The sequence below is a fragment of the Pelobates fuscus genome, chromosome 4, assembly GCF_036172605.1.
Source record: "Pelobates fuscus isolate aPelFus1 chromosome 4, aPelFus1.pri, whole genome shotgun sequence".
NCBI lineage: Eukaryota > Metazoa > Chordata > Amphibia > Anura > Pelobatidae > Pelobates > Pelobates fuscus.
Genome location: NC_086320.1, coordinates 378712192 through 378731887, shown reverse-complemented (window position 1 = coordinate 378731887; position 19696 = coordinate 378712192). Strand labels below are relative to the sequence as shown.

Genomic DNA, 19696 nt, shown 5'->3' with positions numbered 1-19696 from the left:
GGAGTGGGGGAGGGGGGGACGGGAAGGGGGGGCGCTGTGAAGATTTTTTGCACAGGGCGCCCAAATGCCTAAGGCCGGCCCTGAGTTCAGCATAAAGCTTTTAAATAAAAAAAAAAAAATTATAAATGTATTTTCAGATAGCAATGGTTATAGTACAATTATTTAATCATCTCACCGGTACTGGCCCTATCGTTATCCCTTCACCCCCCAAAAACGAGATAATATGTAAACAACCTTAAAATTTTATTGAAATCTATTTCTTCAATCTTATTTTCCAGGTGTATAGCTATGTCTATAATTAGCAATCATCTCTTTTTAAAGAAATGCCTATGCTAATTCCGCAGGTCATGTTAAGTACAAAACCAATCACCATTGGCGGCAGATGAAACACTCATTAGAAGAATGTCCACCAACCTTAGTTAATGCCATTTAATTATGTATTCCAGCTTTCAAACCGAGTTTAACAACTTGTATCCCCTTGGGCTGAACTGTTTAATTAGCCAATTATCTCAACCTGTTTAACTTTGCTGCTGTTTAGTTTTTTTGAGGACAACACGGTGATAGTGCTGTGATAGTATGCATTTATAAACGTTGATATTGTTTTAATGTTTTTGTTTTGCTGTCTTTTTTGTCTTGTTTAATCTGTAATCAGACGATTACACTGCACAAGGAACTACATCCACATGCATCTGTTTGTTTCCTTCATGCTGAGAGCTGCCAGTATCTTTGTTAAAGATGCCGTCTTATACTCTGGATCTGCTATTGAAGAGATGGAGCTGATTCCTGAAGAAGACTTCAAGGCATTTGCCGATGACCCTCCAGAAGAAAAAGCTTACTTTGTGAGTTATAGCCAAATATTTCCGAATTCGGTTGTGTAATATCTCAGGTTTTCCGGTTAAAATATCCAATGCAAAGCCATTGCTTAGGAATTATTTTCACATCAGAAAATTCAGAAATAAACCGTACGTCACACCGGTTAATTCTGTGCCAGGAAATGTCTGTAGGTCATTCTTTACACTCCTTGGTTTTTAGAGCATAAATGGAGGAACAGTGAGTCTGGAAAGAGTCTGTTAATTCTTGTCATTATAACGTATAAAACAACTAAAAACATAATCTGCTGCTTATTCACCTGGTTTCACCCAAATTGAGTCTAATTTGAGTCTAATTTGGCTTAAAGGAGAGATCATCTCTACGGCTGAACGACAGGTAAATGAGCTGCAAAAAATAAAATGCTGTTTTTCAAGGTTGTTATCCCATATTAAATAGGTGGAACATCATTAGTAAAATGTTCACATAATCTGCAAAGCTCAGGCAGAATTTACAAAGCAGTCTATACTTGGCAAGGATTTTTTTTTAATTCTTGATCACTATTATACAGATATGTATCTCAGTTATTTCTACAAATAGTTCCTAAAATGTATACAAATACCCAGGGGCTGCTTTATTGAAGGAATTCACACAGACTCCAAACATTGAAATATGAAGCTACAAAATCATGTAGAAATGCTCAAAGCAACTGTCATTACATTGGACAACGGAAATGGGAGAACCCAAGATCTCAGCTATTTTGGAAGGGCTGATGACATGACCTACAAATATTTTAATACAGTCTGTCTGGCTCACAGAAAATAGTGCAATACAAAACTGCAAATGGACAATTGTTCTGCAGGAAAAATAGCCTTGTTAATTAGAGAGGGTGGGGGACAATGGTCAGACTCTTTCAATGCACTGGTGTTCAAATAATTTACAATAGAGGATTAGAGCAGGTCATCTATGAATGCAGAGTGTGTCAAACCTCAAAGATAATGACCTAGAGCAACAGAAGACCAGGTCCTAGTTCTGTCATGTACAAGCAAGACATCAAAGATGGAATAGGCACACGATCACCAAAACTGGACTACTAAAGGCTTACAAAATGTCATATGTCGGAGAAATCTTGATTTATTCTGCAGGATGTAGATGGGATATTCTGATTGTAATCCATGAATCTGTTTTGTTTTGTGTCCGTTACACCAGCTGCTGTTGGGGGTGTATTAATGAAAGGGAAGCCACATTAAGCCAATGCCTCAGCACACCTCGGCATTACTGCTTCCCATATGTACCTATTTATGGTCACAGTCCATTCATTTTTAAATTCATTATTCCTGTATAATGTCATATAATGTCATAAAACTTACACCCACAGATCTTAATCCAGTAGAGTTCCTAGTGAATAAGGTGGAGATAGAGTCAGCGTGGACTTGTTGGAGCCAAAATAGTGCACCTACCTCATCGTAGACAGCAGTGCCATATAAACTATTCACTAAAAACATTTTTTTTCGAATTTGTATACTGTTTTTCCACTCTTTAAGTTAATATTTTCCCTAATTGCCTTGTAACGCATATCATACATATTATAATAAGGTATAGAATATAGATTTAAGATAAACAGAGACATCACATTGTATAGAGACATTATATATACGAAGGATACATGTCATTATGATTGTAGAAGTATCTATATGTTGTATATATACGTGTTAAAATATTGTTCTCATTTAAAACATGAATCATCCTGGTCTGAATGGACAATATATCCCTTAAATATAATAAATTCATCAATATTACCTAATGTGTAACAGACCACGTAAGCAAATTACATATCTAAATTATTCTTAATCGTTTACTAGAGATGCAGCAAAGAGGTACATTCAGTTGCTCTGCATATGGGAGAACCTGCAACACTCTGCCCTCCCATCTATCTCATGAACTATATAGAATTCTGCATTTTAGTAGTCAGGCAGGGTCAGAGAGGGAATGTTTTATTATTTTGGTACAAGGAGAGTGAATTTTGATGTTATCGACTTGCACAGTTAGAGATATGTCGTTCTCTCGCTCTGGAAATGTGAAAAGAAATATATAAAAAATATATTTTTTTACCTCTTACAAATATCTTACGTGCTACGTTTTTAGAAAACATTCTATTAACCCCTTAAGGACACATGACATGTGTGACATGTCATGATTCCCTTTTATTCCAGAAGTTTGGTCCGTAAGGGGATTCATTGGGAGGGTGTAGTATCTGTCTATTGTCAGATAATATTATTTACTAGTGTCATACGGACATTGTTTGTATAGTCAGATCACATTGTTGTAAAGCTACATTTTATATGATAACCCAGTAAGTACTTTGTACCACATATTATTTTGTGAATTGCAATTCACACGAGATAGGAAATGCTACTTTCAACAAAAGCCTTGATTTAATATTTTTGTGTCGTATATATTAAAAAAAATTATCAAACCATTAAAATAGTATTCAAAATATTAAATCATTTTAAAACTTTGTTTGCTGATATAAAATTTTTTTAATCCCAAAATATTAAAGTGAGGCCATTATTGTAGATTTAGAATACTATGTGTACTGCAAAATATTCAGATCTGTTTCAAATTTAGTGAATGAGAATGCTGTTATTTTCTAGAGAACGCTTCTTTATTCTAGCTAATGTGGTTTATTTCTTCATTCATTTCCTTCATTAGGTGGGATGCAAAATAGTTGTAACTTTCTTCCTCTACTTCCTGACGACCAATTATTATTGGATCCTGGTGGAAGGACTCTACCTGCACAGCCTCATCTTCATGGCCTTTTTCTCAGATAAAAAATACCTGTGGGGATTCACGCTGTTTGGCTGGGGTAAGTGATTGGTATTCATTTATTAAAATGCCGTGGGGGTGTGTATGACATAGATTGCGGCCCTGATTCTATTAAATTGTTCCTTTACCTATCATTTACCAAGAAAAATAACAAAATGACTGTATTACCACGTATGTATAAATACATCAAATAGGTAACTGTGTGTATAGAACAATAGTAATACATATATAGTTGTAATGAATGTATGTATTTATTATTATACTATGACAAAAATAATAAAGGCATTCTTTTTTTTTTTGGAGACATGTGAGTGTGCTGCAATCCTGTTTATTATATATATTATATTATAGATATACTGCTATACAGTAAATGTGTACTTTCAATTAAATGGATACTTTATGCAGAGAGACTAATAAACGACAACCACTGGACACAAGAGGAACTACACTTTATTCTTTTTAAGTTCTGTTTGAACTCTACAGGAGGGGTGCACAGCCTCTTCAAGAAAAGGATGAAAAGCTTTGTAGGCGAGCGCGGCATCAATGCATTTCACTGATACTGATACTAGCTCTTCAAAAGTCATCTTCAAATGTTAACCGCTCTCAATGAGATGTAACATGAAGTCAGTCACACGTTTCTACTTTTTACGAGGCCTTTTTTTTCGAATTAGCATTTCATGCTGTACGCTGTAGGTACCTTGTTAAGCGTACTGGTTTGTGACAACATCGGACAATTGCTTTTAATTGACTCCTGTGTGGGGATGTGACAAGCGTACAGTCTGTTAAATGTCATTTTCCGGGAACGTGCACATTTCATGCGATTGTCATTGGCATTTTTCTAAGTAGAGAGATATGATATGAGGTTTGTTAGACCTGACAATCTCCCGTGTAATTGGGAGTTCAGCCCATGTAGTTTATCTCGGGATTTCATTACTAAACACTCCGACAGTTAAATGACACAGTAGGAGCTTTCCTTATTAAACTATCCCTTTGTTGACATAAAATGTTTTTATTCTTTTGGTACAGGGAGAGTGAAAGTCAATGTTATCACCTTGTACAGTTGGCGATATGTTGTTCTCTCGCTCTCTGTACCAAAAGAATAAAAATGAATGTGAGTCTGAAAATTTGAAAAACTAATTATTAAAAAGTATTTTTTTTTTTACCTCTTACACATATCTAATGCGCTACATTTTAGATGACATTCTATTAAAGAAAATACATTGGGATGCTTTTAGGGTTAATTGCTTTATATTGACGTAAAAGGAGCGTGGTGCAGTCCCGTTGTGTTTTTGCTGTCATTCTATTTATCTATTAAAGAAGCAAACGTTCAAACAGCATTTTATTGTCACGTTAAAGTGAAATATGTTAGTGATGGTTTAGCTTTTTTTATTGAAATGTTTGGAATATAATACTGACATCAGTTCCTTTCACTAGCAAAAATGCATTTAACTTGTTGCTAATTTGCTAGGTATGTCCTGGTTTCTAGATGTTGTTTATCACTCAATTTAAGGTGACTGGCATGAATTTGGCAGAATTTACACCAGTAACTCTGAGATACTCCAGCTGGACCTTTATACACTGAGCTATCTCATAAACAGGATTATTTACTAAAGTCAATTTAAAGAGTTCAAAGTTCAGGCTTAGCCCAACTGGAAGCATAACTGACTTAGAGAGTTTTCCCAGTTTGGCTATTTTGACATAAATTTTTAAATTCACTTTGAATAAAGTTGAATTCTGACTTTGGTAAATAACCCAGAAAGAGTCACGTTTATATTTATATTTTTAAGGAGGTTATCGTATTGTACAGCCTCACAATTGACTTTTGACATAAAACAGAGTGTAAAAATAAAACCAGAGTCACTGCATTGTAAAGGACCACCAACGACACCCGGACCACTTCATGTCAATAACGTGATCTGGGTGTGTTGGGCCACAATCAGACGATTCATAGAGAAGAGTACCCTGCATAAAGACAGGTGAACTGAGTGATCAAATACTGAGTTCTAATGCTCTCTCCACCAGTCACCAAGACTGATACGATAAATGTTAAAAGTCAGTAAAGAACAGGCAGATGTAAAAAGTATGGCATAATAGATGGAGAAAAAGAGGGGCTGAAAGGTAGACGTAAGATGGAGATAGAAGTTTAGGGATAATCTTATGTTGCATTGGGGTCATTCACACAGAAAAACATGCAGCCCTTAACCCACAGTCTGTATGATCTTAACATGAATAAGTTTGAACTATCAAATAATACTAATATTCTGACAGCTAGGTTAGGTAACAGTCTAGTACAGTACATATACTGAGTTGTTCTCTTTACATACTTGCAGCTGATGTGTTTGTAGGTATATATAGATATACCTACATACACACATCAGCTGTATATATAGCTGTATATATATATACCTACATACACATCAGCTGTATATATAGCTGTATATATACATATACCTACATACACATCAGCTGTATATATAGCTGTATATATATATATACCTACACACATCAGCTGTATATATAGCTGTATATATATATACCTACATACACATCAGCTGTATATATAGCTGTATATATACATATACCTACATACACATCAGCTGTATATATAGCTGTATATATATATACCTACACACATCAGCTGTATATATAGCTGTATATATATATACCTACACACATCAGCTGTATATATAGCTGTATATATATATACCTACATACACATCAGCTGTATATATAGCTGTATATATACATATACCTACATACACATCAGCTGTATATATAGCTGTATATATATATATACCTACATACACACATCAGCTGTATATATAGCTGTATATATATATATATATACCTACATACACACATCAGCTGTATATATAGCTGTATATATATATACCTACATACACACATCAGCTGTATATATAGCTGTATATATATATACCTACACACATCAGCTGTATATATAGCTGTATATATATATACCTACATACACATCAGCTGTATATATAGCTGTATATATACATATACCTACATACACATCAGCTGTATATATAGCTGTATATATATATATACCTACATACACACATCAGCTGTATATATAGCTGTATATATATATATACCTACATACACACATCAGCTGTATATATAGCTGTATATATATATACCTACATACACACATCAGCTGTATATATAGCTGTATATATATATACCTACATACACATCAGCTGCACATACACATCAGCTGCAAGTATGTAAAGAGAACAACTCAAACTTTCCATGGTATTAAATGTTACTTAATATTGTATAATAATGTTACTTAATACCCCAGAGAGTCATGAAACATATGATATAAATGTAGGTCTCTTGTACTGATTAACCAAATTCAAAAATGAAATAAAATATTCTACAATCTTAATTATATAGTGTTCAAATGATTATGCTTTTAAATCATTAACATATAATCGAAAAAAGGGGTCTTATACATTTGCACATTGGCTAGGATTTGTGTTAATGGAGCCTTCTTTCTGCCAGTCCAAATCTGAAGTGGCACTAGGCAAGGCCATCCACTGTCCCTTATCCTTTTCATTTTGCCACTCAATCTATTCTTGTCAGGTATCAGACAAAATAACGATACTAGGTGTTTTTAAGGCCGATAATGTTGAGCACCAAGCTGCTGAGTATGAACTCCTGTTTTTCATGGGGCCAATCAACTTTGTCGCTTTCCAATATTCAATATCCAATATGTAGATCATACTACTCCTATGACAATAATCAACATTTTATGTTTCAGTTACCTCCTTGCAAATAACCAACCATTCAAGATGGAAATTCTTTAAAGGAGCATATTAAGCACTGTATTCACTACAGTTCGCTCTGTGGCCAGTGCATTGGTGCACCCACATTTTAAGGAGTCAAACCAATGTTTTGAATGGTTTGATTTCTTACCTGGTAGCTATTTCCACTACTGCCTCCCCTACTACTATCAGATAGCATTCCGTTTGTAAGCTCTCCTGAGTTAAACCCTAAAAACTGTAGTGTTTATGGTGTTTGGAGTGTTCCTTTAGCCCACAGGATTCAGCTGCTCCACATACATTTACAGTATAATAGTCAGTTTACAAATATATATCTGAAGTATGAATCATCTGGGCTTTAATGCAAATTTAAGGTGCATTTCAAATTGAAGGTTAAATTAGCGGGATTGGAAAACGTTAAGTCAGCTATCTGTGGTCGTATTGGCTATTGGGGACCTAAAATAAAAATTCCTGACAATTCATACTTTACTGAATAACTCGGGATATCTTTTAAAATATCATATAAGTGAATTTTACAGGGATACTGTTGTGCCGCTTTGCTGCCATTGACTCTCACGAAGTGATGGCTTATTTGGGCTATGTAACAATAACATATATGATATTCCATAATTTACACTAATATGATAAAATACTGCCAGGTATAATACAACACATTGCCGAGGAAATCTCTGTTTTATGGAAGTACGACATTTCATCATTTACTCATTCTTTACGAAAAAGAATTATTGAGTCTAAAATACTGAATAATACAGAGACATTCTGTTACAAAGAGTTTAGACTGGTCAGAAACAGAAAAAAAACAACCTAACATATTCAGATATCCTAACCCCCCAACCCTCCAAAAAATAAAAGAGAGAAAGGAAGTGTGAAGGGTGAGTTAATGCTTAAATGTCCCGATGAAGCCCATCTAGAATGGGTTTGGAATGAAACGATGGATCCTGAATAATGGATTGAAGACGTGACTATATAGAACCTGCATTGTACACACTGTGTGTGGCTCTGATTTACACAGCGCATACAATGTGGATGCTACATCAGTCAACAGCAACCTGTATTCATTATGAACATAGAACAGACCCAAAGGCAGAGATAACACCAATGTATAGGACGACAACTGTCAGTTTTATTTTAGACAAAGCAAATGGAAATCCCCAGTTTTGCTGAAGCAGTTGGAATCCGGCTAGCTAATACTGTGCAATTCTTTGACAGTACTAAGAATTTTAACTGAATATATTTCTGTCAAACTCTGGAATATGTAGTCTAACCACAGCTTAAAAGTAAGGTTCGTTGCCCCTTATCTACAAAGATATCAAAGGTTAGATTTTATGATGAAGAAGAGACATCATTATTCTAAGAGTCTAACATGAGCATTGCTTTATAGAATGTCCCTTTCCTGATTTAGAACACGTGATCGAGGTGTGCAAACTAGATAACCCATTCACAAATGGCTCTCATAGGCCGTCAAAGCAGTTTGAGTGAGCTGGTGAAATTCTAGGATGGGGAATTTTTTATCTGGTGATCCTGAAGTTTTTAGTACATATAAATGGACATTTCATGCCACACTGTCAGAAGAAGAAAGTTCCTAATCAAAACTGGGACTGGATTTAAAATCTTTTTTTTTAGTGCAAAGTTTCTTAATGATTTCCTTTCAACCTGTGTTCTAAAAATATTTAATTGAATAGCTTATAAATAAAAAAAACAGTGTGAAGTTTTATGGTTTCTTTTTTAAATATGTCTTAGGATAAGTGAAACAAACAAGTTATTTTAGCCTTAATTATATGTAATTTTGATCCATTTAAATTTGAGCGTGTTATATATTATGAACTTTAAAAATTGGTTTCGATCATTAAGAAAGTTGCTTTCAATAGAATCTTTCTCATTTTGCCAACTTCTGTCAAATCTGCCAGTAGGGGATATGTTTACCTCGCTAATCATTACCCCAGTATATTAGTGCAATACATTTTGAAACACAATGCATTTAAATCTGTCAGTGGCAAATGGTTAATGTGGAGATAAAACCAGGAGAGCCTTATTACAGGCTCAATCAGATTTGTAAGTGCAATTTCCAATTTCGAATTAGCTGCCTTGCCATTTCACCTTGCAGAAAAAATGCTTTTTTTGAAGTCATTATACTTGAAAAGGAGAGGTTTTGTTTAGTTTACAACAATCCTTTTGAAATAGCCTAACCATGTTTGTCAAATCTAATTGATTCTTTTTGTTATGTTTCCTACGAACAATGTTTATTAAGAAGATTGAGTCTTTTCTTAGAAAGGTTATTAAATCGTAGGAGCTCTTTGGAAAGTCTTCTTTATGTCCTGACAATTTCCTTAGTATTATTCAGAATGCTCAATGTAAGGCCTTAAATATCACCCTGCTTGCTTTTTTCTTTGATAAATACAGATTTAAAAGGAAAAACAAAGAGAAGTGAAAGTAAATGTTTCCAATTTGTGAATTGTTATTTTTCTGACAGCTGTTTTTTGCAAACCCATGAATAATTACACTGGAACGCTGTTATTGAAATGATTTGACATGGAGGGCAGAATCTTCAATGTTTTCAGAACCACTGCTCAATTTGTTTTTCCCCAGCCACTCTGCCGTTCCTGTGTCTCGTATCAGGAGCAGGAGTGACAGGGAAAAAGAATGGAGCAAACAAAAAGTGGAGACATGTACACAGCCGTAGATATCTACAGTGGTCCACCAGAAAGTCGTCAACCTTGCTGTTCAACTCACTTCTATTCCCTGATTTCAACATATACCGTCCTTTTCTTTACAAAAAACCATGAAATGAATGACCGTGAAACTATAGATTTTATTGTGCCCTCTATGCAAGCTGTTACTTTGTGTCAAAATCCATGCTATATCGTAAAATACATTTTAAAATAAAGATCTGAAAAAGACATTCTCCTGCTCTACCCTTAATACTGTCTATAGTGTCACCAAACGCGTTGGCTCGCCAATTACGTTTTGTGTTAATGTAGAATGCTTAGAAAATGTTTGGTTGCAAACATCTTTAATCAGGCCAGGAAAGATTGCAATGCGTTTTGTTTCTCTAAGAAGAAAAAGCAGCGATTGTCATGGGCATTATTTATTACAAAGCAGTTCCAGAGATAGTACATAGCTTGAATGGCTACTAGATGTGTGAAGAATTCAGATTTGTAAGTAAGAGAAATTAAATGTTTAGTCCAAGCACCATGACCACGTCATTGGTTTGAGTTGGTAATGGTGGCTGATGTCTAGATCTGCTGGTGTTTATATGGATATTAACCACTCTGCTACCGAAGGTGTAACTCCACCTACAGCAGCATTATTGGGGTGCCATAAGCAAGCCCGGGAACAGAGGCGTTACTTCTGTCCAAAATTGACATCGGACACCAGAATGCACAGCATATTGGCACCAGACAGACAATGGAGTGATCCTTTAATAACTCACTGGACAAACCTTGCACCATGTCAATGGCGCATACATTCCGGGCAGCATTTTGTTTATTAACATCTTGTTAATTTTCTGTTTTCCATAGTTATTTTGTTGCAATTAATGTATGAAATTAACAGATTTTACTATTAACATGACGTAAAGTCATGATTTTATTAATGACACGGAGGCGAGTATTATGCATTCTCTTTCTTTATTATACTCCCAGCAGCAAGAAAAGGGAAGTATGAGAGAATCATAGAAAAAAGAAAACCATAACAATAGCCTGGTAACAGTAGGGCCAATCAGCATACAGTATAGTCCATATAGGTGTAGTGTTCCTTGACTCCTCCTCTTTCTGCGTAGATCCTGAAGACCAATAGTGCAAATTCAAGTATTCCAACCATAAATACGAATCCACGAACAAAAAAAAAAAAAAACCATAACTGGAACTTCAATCTAGAACCGTTTCAACCGTGAACTCTCCAGTTGTATTCAAGCTAAAAGAGAGGAGAAATATGGTAATATCGAAATCTCGTGACTGTTTTCCGCAATCAACAAATCGTAAACCATTTAATCAAACGATGTAAATATATCAATTTGTCAGCCATCTAGCTAGATCAAGAATGTATCACATAAGTCATATTCGTAGACTACTCACCTGTGTCATGAATGATCTTGTACCTACCGTATTAAGGTATCCGAAATGCTTCATGTTCTGGGTTGTAATATACTCACCACCCTGGGTAGGGCGGGTGGGAATAATACTCGCCTCCGTGTCATTAATAAAATCATGACTTTACGTCATGTTAATAGTAAAATCTGTTAATTTTATTAAAGACACGGAGGCTCCTATTATGCTATTTCAAAGCTGAGCAACCACTGTATTCGAAATGTGTTGCACTGGGCGTAAATAGAAATTACGAAATGTAGACTCATTCGACCAGTCGGCTGCCCGTAGTATATCTTCCAATTTACAACCCAACATGGACGCTTTAGAGGCCATAGCTCCGCGAACGGAATGTGCGGAAAAAATCGAGGTGTCTATGCCTGCCATAGACAGCAACCACTTGATCCAACGAGCTAAAGTAGCAGTAGATACTGGTAGGTGAGGTCGTTTGAATGAGATGAACAGTGGATGGATCTGTCCTGGACGGAGTGAGGCCGTGCGATGCTCATATTCCTTTAGACATAACACCGGGCACAAATTTGGGTTGTCTGGCAATGATGGGTAGAAAACTTCCTTAGTCGAGGATTTCGTTCTACGTGAAATATTGAAGGATACTCCGTTTGGGGTAAAGACACGTGCATGCCAGTCTAGCGCCCTGACATCAGCGACTCGTTTACAAGAAAGTAAACAAAACAGCATCAACAGTTTGCCCGACAATTGTTTCAGTGAAAGTTCCTGGTTCATTGGCCACGATTCGATCAATCGCAGCATCACATTGACATCCCAAAAGGAAGAATATCGAGTTTGAGGCGGTCGAGTAAGACGGATGCCTTTGAGTAAACGACAGATAAGGGCATGCTTACCTATTGGGGTGCCATCCAACCCCATATGTCTCGCCGATATAGCTGACCTGTACAGATTTATAGTACGAAAAGCTTTCCCTGTCTCAAAGAGTAGAGTCAGAAATTGTAGGACTGCTTCTGTAGAAGCTGATATGGGATCCATTGACTGTCCCATGCACCAATCAGACCATTTTCTCCAAGCCGATTCGTAGGCACGTCTGGTACCTGGTGCCCATGACTCTGCCAAGAGACTGAGTGTCGTCTGCGAAACCTCCTCGAGATTCCATGATCTCCTGAAATGAGCCATGCCATCAGTTGTAGTAGGCCTTGGTTGACCAGTTCGTGACTCATTCCCTCTGGGTATGGAATGTCCGGCAACAATTGTGGGAAATCTATCGACATTTCCAATAATTGAGGAAACCAAGGTTGTGACCTCCATAACGGGGTTATCAGTGCTAGCGTCCCCTTGGAATATCGAAGGACCGCCAGGGTCCGAGAGATGAGGTTGAACGGGGGGAACGCGTAGTTCCTGTCCTTGGTCCAGTCCTGCAGGAATGCATCTGTTGCCAGAGCATCTGGATCCGGTCTCCAACTGAAGAACCGAGGAAGCTGGGTGTTCAGTCGAGACGCGAAGAGGTCTATACTGAAAGGTCCCCAGCGCTGCGAGAGGCGCTGGAAAATCATTGGATGGAGATGCCAGTCTCCTGCGTCCCGAAGGTGTAGGGAATTCCAGTCCGCCATTGTATTGTCCTGCCCCGGAATGTATTCCGCTATTACCGAAATGCTGTGCTTCAGGCAATAGTGCCAAAAATCTCGAGCCATCAAAGCGAGAACCTTCGATTTTGTACCCCCTAGATGGTTGATATAACGTACTGCTGAGACGTTGTCCATCTTGATTAAGATTGAGCATGAAATGCCTGTGGGGGTCATACTGCGAATGGCAAATGACGCTGCTAGTAGTTCCAGGCAGTTGATGTGTAACAGAGACTCTTCGTTCGACCATCTGCCACCGGTGGAAACTGACCCGCAATGCGCGCCCCAACCGTGTAAGCTGGCGTCTGACTCTATGACCAGGTCCGGCGTCGATCCAAATATTGCCCGTCCGTTCCATGCCTCCATGTGTGCTAGCCACCAGTCTAGTTCCTCCCTGGAGTCTTCGTCCAGTGTGACGCAGGTTTCGTATGAGTGACCAGAGCGTAGATATGAGGCTTTGAGTCGTTGTAGGGCACGATAGTGTAGCGGTCCTGGAAAGATCGCCTGTATGGACGATGCCAAAAGTCCTATGATCCTCGCAAGTTGTCGGAGGGAGATAGTTGTACGGTGCATAAGCCGTCTGATCTCCTTCTTGATCGAAATCATTTTGTCTTTGGGTAGACATAATCTCTGTTGAACAGAGTCGACTTGGAAACCCAGAAATTCCATCTGCCTGGAGGGTTGTAGAATTGATTTTTCCCAATTCACCAAGAATCCTAAGTTTTGGATAAGGTGGATCGTCCAGGATAGGTGAATGCGAAGTTGGGACTGAGATTGGGACAGAAGCAGGATGTCGTCCAGATAAATTATTAATCTGACCCCTCGTGTGCGCAAGAAAGCAATCACTGGTTTTAGCACTTTTGTGAAGCACCATGGAGCGGAGGATAGGCCGAACGGCAGACATACAAACCTCCACTTCGTTCCCCGCCATTGAAACTGTAGTAAGTTTCGGTGCGCTTCTGCGATCGGGATTGACAGATAAGCGTCCCGTAAGTCTATTTTGACCATCCAATCCGATGGTATGAGGAGGTTCCGAAGGCAATGAATACCCTCCATTTTGAAATGGTGGTACTGGACATACGCATTTAGGGGCCGGAGATTTATTACCGGACGTACCCCGCCACCTTTCTTGGGGACCAGAAACAAGTTGCTCACGAAACCTTCTGTGTCCCATGGGATTTGTTGAATAGCGTTCTTGGACGCTAATTCTGCGATCTCTGTAGAGATCATCATCTGGTGTTGGCTGGCCATATTTAGTTCTCGAGGGGACTGTGTCTGAACCGGGTAGGAGGTTAACTCCAGCATGTACCCTTGTATCGTATTTAAAACCCAAACATCTGCGGTTAAAATCTTCCAAGCATGCTGAAACAATGCCAGTCTGCCCCCCACTTTTACTTGGGAAAAACGGAGATATTCGGTACTCACCATAAGGTCGTCTGCTTGAAACAGACCCCCGTGGTCCACGGGAACTCCAGGGCCGACCCCGAGATGGGAAGAAAGGGGTATAGTGCCTCTCTGGTACTGGTCTCTGATTATTAAAGGAGCCTCTGCCGGCTCTGGTTGAGCCTCGAAATCCACGGCCGGGTAGACGGCTCCTTCCTCTGCCGGCCCCTCCAAAAACCCGTGGTGCAAATACTCTCTTAAGAGATGTCTGAGCCTTATCAATTGCCGTGAACGTCTTAACGTACAGCCCCAGATCCTTAATAAAGGATTCGCCAAATAATAAGCCTTTAGCCGCTGGGCCCGGCTCGTTGGTCGCCATGCTGGTCAGTTTGGGCTCAATTTTTAGGAGAATCGCCTTTCGGCGTTCGGTAGCCATAGCCGCATTGGCGTTACCCACCATGCAGACTAATCTCTGCAACCAGCCTATCGCTACTTCAAAATCAAATTTGCTTTCGCCCGATTGGGCGGACTCCACTAGCTCGTATAGTTTAGTTATGGGTCCCAAAGTATCAAGGAGTTTGTCTTGACAATTTCTGAGGGAAAAATCCAATCCCTTCCTTGGTTTCCAACCAGATTTGTTCAAGAATTGGACCAGCTGAGGGTCCACGTCAGGTGTCTTTTCCACCGAGTCTGGGAGGATGGGACGTGGGCATTCTGCCCGTAACTTATTACGCCCCTCCTTGGATAAGGGCTTTCGCACCCGAAGTGCGAGATACTTGGCAATGTGAGTAGGCGGCTCCCATGCTGCCGAGCGAGGGTGACGGAGGTCATCTGGGTCAAATAACAGGTTGCCCAGTGGGTCCCGCAAAAGGTCGCCCTCGCCAGAGTCAGGAGGCGCAGTGCCCTGAGCCATACTCTTTTGGGTAGCAACGCCTGTTTGGATGTCAGACCCGGAATCTGAAAGTTCCGCGCTGTAGTGATCCATATAGGAGTCTTCATACTCCTCCTCCACACTCCGGTCCGAATCGGACGAATCCCCATGGGCACGTGCCCGTTTCCAAGTTCTGGCCGATTTTGCCCGGCCAGGGGCTCTAGTGCGCGGTGGTATCGCGCCATCTTTGACAGCCTGAGGCGTGTCATTCAATGCAGGCTGAGCCTGCAGTTCAGGAGGGGAGGTCACATGTCTGCTCTTTGCCAACGCCTTACGACCCGGTTGTGCCACGTTAGTGGGTATTGGGTTGCGTGTGTTTTGCATTCCACTAGTCTGTGTCTGTATCAGTGCCTCTGTTATAGACTGAGTGATAGAGGATGACATTACCCCCATCGCAGAGGTTAAAGCTCTGTTGATGGATTGTGCCATGGTAGCGTCCAGGAGGGATTGAAACTCCTCGGATGCCATGAGGCTGGCGTCATTTAAACCTCCCTTGTTAGAGGGGGAAACGCCTGATGTGGGGCACATAGACCCTGAGGGTCTGTCACTCTGATCCTGCATAGCAGAGAAATCTTTACAGGGAATATATATACCCTAGTTCAAATAGTGGAAAATATTGGGCCCAGTAAAATCCTCTATACACTAGGTACTTAGCCAATAAATATAGCCTGTAAAGGAACTAGCTTGAGGAAAGAAACAGCACAAAAGAAGGGTGTCAGGATAGATTAATCCTCCACACCACACTTACAGTTAGTTAGAGGTATGACAGCCAATAACCTGTAGTATATCCCAGTCTGGGTCTTAGGAGAGTGCTTGCCGAGTAGGAGAAGCCGGTAGGAGCTACAATTCAGCAGATTCCCGCCGAAATCGCGTTAAAATGGCCGCCGCGAGTGAAAGTTACATTCCCGGCGACATAAAAACCAAAAAGATGGCCGCCGCGCTACCAACTGCGCATGCGCGACCGGGCTGAAAGGGGAAAATTAATTTCAGGGACCGCGCATGCGCGGCCGCCCGCAACACCGCGGAAAGACCGCGGACATAAACCGGAGGCGCAAGCCGAGCACCAGAAGGTAAATAAAAGCCCCAGACACCTAACAGGGAAAACGATAGGTGAGGGCAGGGAGGAATCACTCCCTGAAGCAGGCAAGCAGCACTCTCCTGACACCAGAAAGGGGATACACCACAGTAGCAACGATAATGATAACACAATATAACACAATATAAGTATTACACACAATTTAGTGAAAAAACCAATTAATGTGTAAAATTAAATACAAGTAAATGTATAAAATTTCAGGAGTAGCAAGATGAGGTACTTAACTTGTCTGAGGGAGCAGCAAGAAAGAGGAGGAGTCAAGGAACACTACACCTATATGGACTATACTGTATGCTGATTGGCCCTACTGTTACCAGGCTATTGTTATGGTTTTCTTTTTTCTATGATTCTCTCATACTTCCCTTTTCTTGCTGCTGGGAGTATAATAAAGAAAGAGAATGCATAATAGGAGCCTCCGTGTCTTTAATAAAATCATGTATCGGGCTAACCTGATGTATCTGCTCACTTGCTGGGACGTTAACACAGAGCACGTGGGTCCTAACACAATGATCACCCACGCCATTCACAATAATACTTTATAATAAATTCTATGTCAGTGCAACATTTTATACCACATACTATTCTACATTTGTCTACTAACATCCATTGTTACAATACTCTGACTTCCCCACAAACGTTGTACTCTTGTGATAACTAACAGACAAATTTAAAAAGTCTAATCAAACTAAATGTAAAACAATTGTCTTATTATAAATAGCAGTAGTAAAGACAGTTTGATTAGTCACAGCATACACAATATACCAAGTAATTAAAGGAGCAATCCAAACACATACACCCCTTTATAATTGGTGGCGTAGATAACTCTTCCACTTCCGTTAGTGTCACAGAGCTGACGGCAGGCACACTCAGATCATTGAGAAGTATTGGAAAGCTACTATCTCTAGCGGCTCCAGCACAGAGACTTCGGAGTGAGATACCTCTGACCGTTCCAAGTCAGATAGCAGGTCTACAACATTTGCAACGTGTTCTTTTATATACCCCCCTAAAAACACACAAACAAAGATGCATGTTTACTTTGTATATCTGCCAAATAATTGAAAAACAAAAAAGTTAATGAGTGTACTTTTATAGAATTGTGTACAATGAATAGCAAATGTTACCATTCTTTTCATGGATCCTTATTTAGTAGGGACAGTTCCTATTTGGGGCCTCTGACGGGCCATCTGGCACCCTGACTGGGTGTCTCCGCCAATCGCTGCTTCCTAGTAGCCTAGAGCACTATAAGCACCGCACCGGACACCATAAGCACCGTAGCCCCTTAGCCGCCGTACCTTGGCTGGGGTCTCGCTGTCCTTCACTCACCCTGGACCCAAGCCCGGGATCCAGCTTCCAGTGAGTGGACCTCTCCTACTCCAGAGAGTCTAGCAGGTATAGCTGTGTAGCTCTTACAAGAGCTAGTAATTATAACCAGTATAGCAATCCAAAGCTGGTATAGCTGTTCCCTACAATCACGAGATGAGACTGCGTGTTGAGGGCGAAGTGAACTGACTTTAATGGGACCACCCTTGGCCTTTTATGACAGTCCCCATGCAAGGGGCACTCCCCCCTGGATCTGACAGTAAACCACAGTAGAAACAAATACACAATAACATTGGCTCTCAGATCCAGTACACTCCCATACATAATAAGATAATCCCTCTCCTGTGCCTGGGAGATAATTGAGTCATCCACTATAGTAAACTCAATTATCTCCAGGCACAGAAAACACACATTTTTGTAAAACCCCCAAAATACCTTTAAAACATACAAAATGCCCACAAATGATGAATCCCCTGATAGCCCCGAGCTAGGTGAAGAACATATCCAAAAATCACTCAGATCGGTTCAGGGGTTCAGGAATTTCATGGAAGTCTTATTTTTGACCGACCACACGCATGGTCCTTTGCCCAAAATAGTTCCATAGAATCAGGGCTAGCGGTCGGTCTAGTTCAGTAGTTTAAAAACGAACAAACTACCAAACATAGTCAATTGTCTTACCCTGGAGCTTGCTCATCTTGTTCTGACGAACGATTCCACCGAACAGTGCCCTTCTAAATTGTGTAGAACCAAACGCAGGTGATGAGGTAAGTCCAGCGGTGTTTAGGAGATTCTGTGTCCGATTTCATTTCCATGAGATTCATGCCCAAAAATAGCTGCCTGCATTCATGCGAACAAGATGGCCACCACCTCATGGTTGTCCATAGGAATTGCGGCCACCCAGACAAACAATTAGAACACTGCGGTGAGAACCGTTCCAAGGTGTTAATAGGTGTTAACAAATTGCCAGACTTGGCAATGTTACTGTCAATTTGCTAATTATTAAAGTCATTAAGTGACTGCATCATTATATTATGCATTACATATTCAATAACATAAAATAATTTTGCATTGCAAGAAACAACAATTGTGGACACATTTCTCAGATTAAAGCAACCCGTGTGGTATTTGCCATCTCCCATCTCTACCACAGTGTTTTGTATTGTGTGAGCACACATAGATCAAACCAGCATGCAATCACAGACAGCTGTAACATTATCTATGTGCAACGTCCTTAGTACAATATATAGATAAAATGTTAGATATGATCTGAAGCAGGAATTAGCATGCACTCATTTTGTGACTGCCAGGGTCACTTTAACACAGCTATAAACCTTTTGCATTACCGTATAATTCCTAGATTTTACTAGTAGCATGACGTAAAGTCATGATTTTATTAATGACACGGAGGCGAGTATTATGCTTCTCTTTCTTTTATTTTCCCTCAGCAGCGAAGAGAGAAATGAGTGAAAAGAGAAAAAACATATCATTAACATATATACATATTCAACATATTCCACAGTGCTACATTGGGGAACCTCCCCCTTTCAGTATATAAGGTGTAGCACTCTCTTCCTCTTCCTCTTTCGTCGCGATCCGAAGACCCGTAAACCGAACCAGAACTTGAATTTGAACTGTAAACTCGGGAAGCTGAACATATCTTCCTGGAAATGCGGAGTCAACTGCGAAGCTCCTGTTAGTTCCATAAGTATTTGGAATCATGCTAAAAAAGAGAGAGGGGAGAAATATGGTAAAATCTCAACTTGCAACTGGGTGTAATATTTTCCATTATATATAGCAATCTTGACTTCTGAAAAGGAATAAATGTCATATTAACTAAACATAACATA

The 19696-nt window shown here is 39.6% G+C and overlaps 1 protein-coding gene across 1 annotated transcript in view; it reads left to right on the top strand.

The window, feature by feature from the left end:
• PTH1R (parathyroid hormone 1 receptor) overlaps positions 1–19696 on the top strand; it is a 313629-nt gene that overhangs the window by 253252 nt on the left and 40681 nt on the right. The window contains exons 7-8 of the mRNA XM_063452826.1: positions 653–839; positions 3520–3673. Coding sequence (XP_063308896.1) covers positions 653–839; positions 3520–3673 — 341 coding nt within the window. The remainder of the gene's footprint in view (positions 1–652; positions 840–3519; positions 3674–19696) is intronic.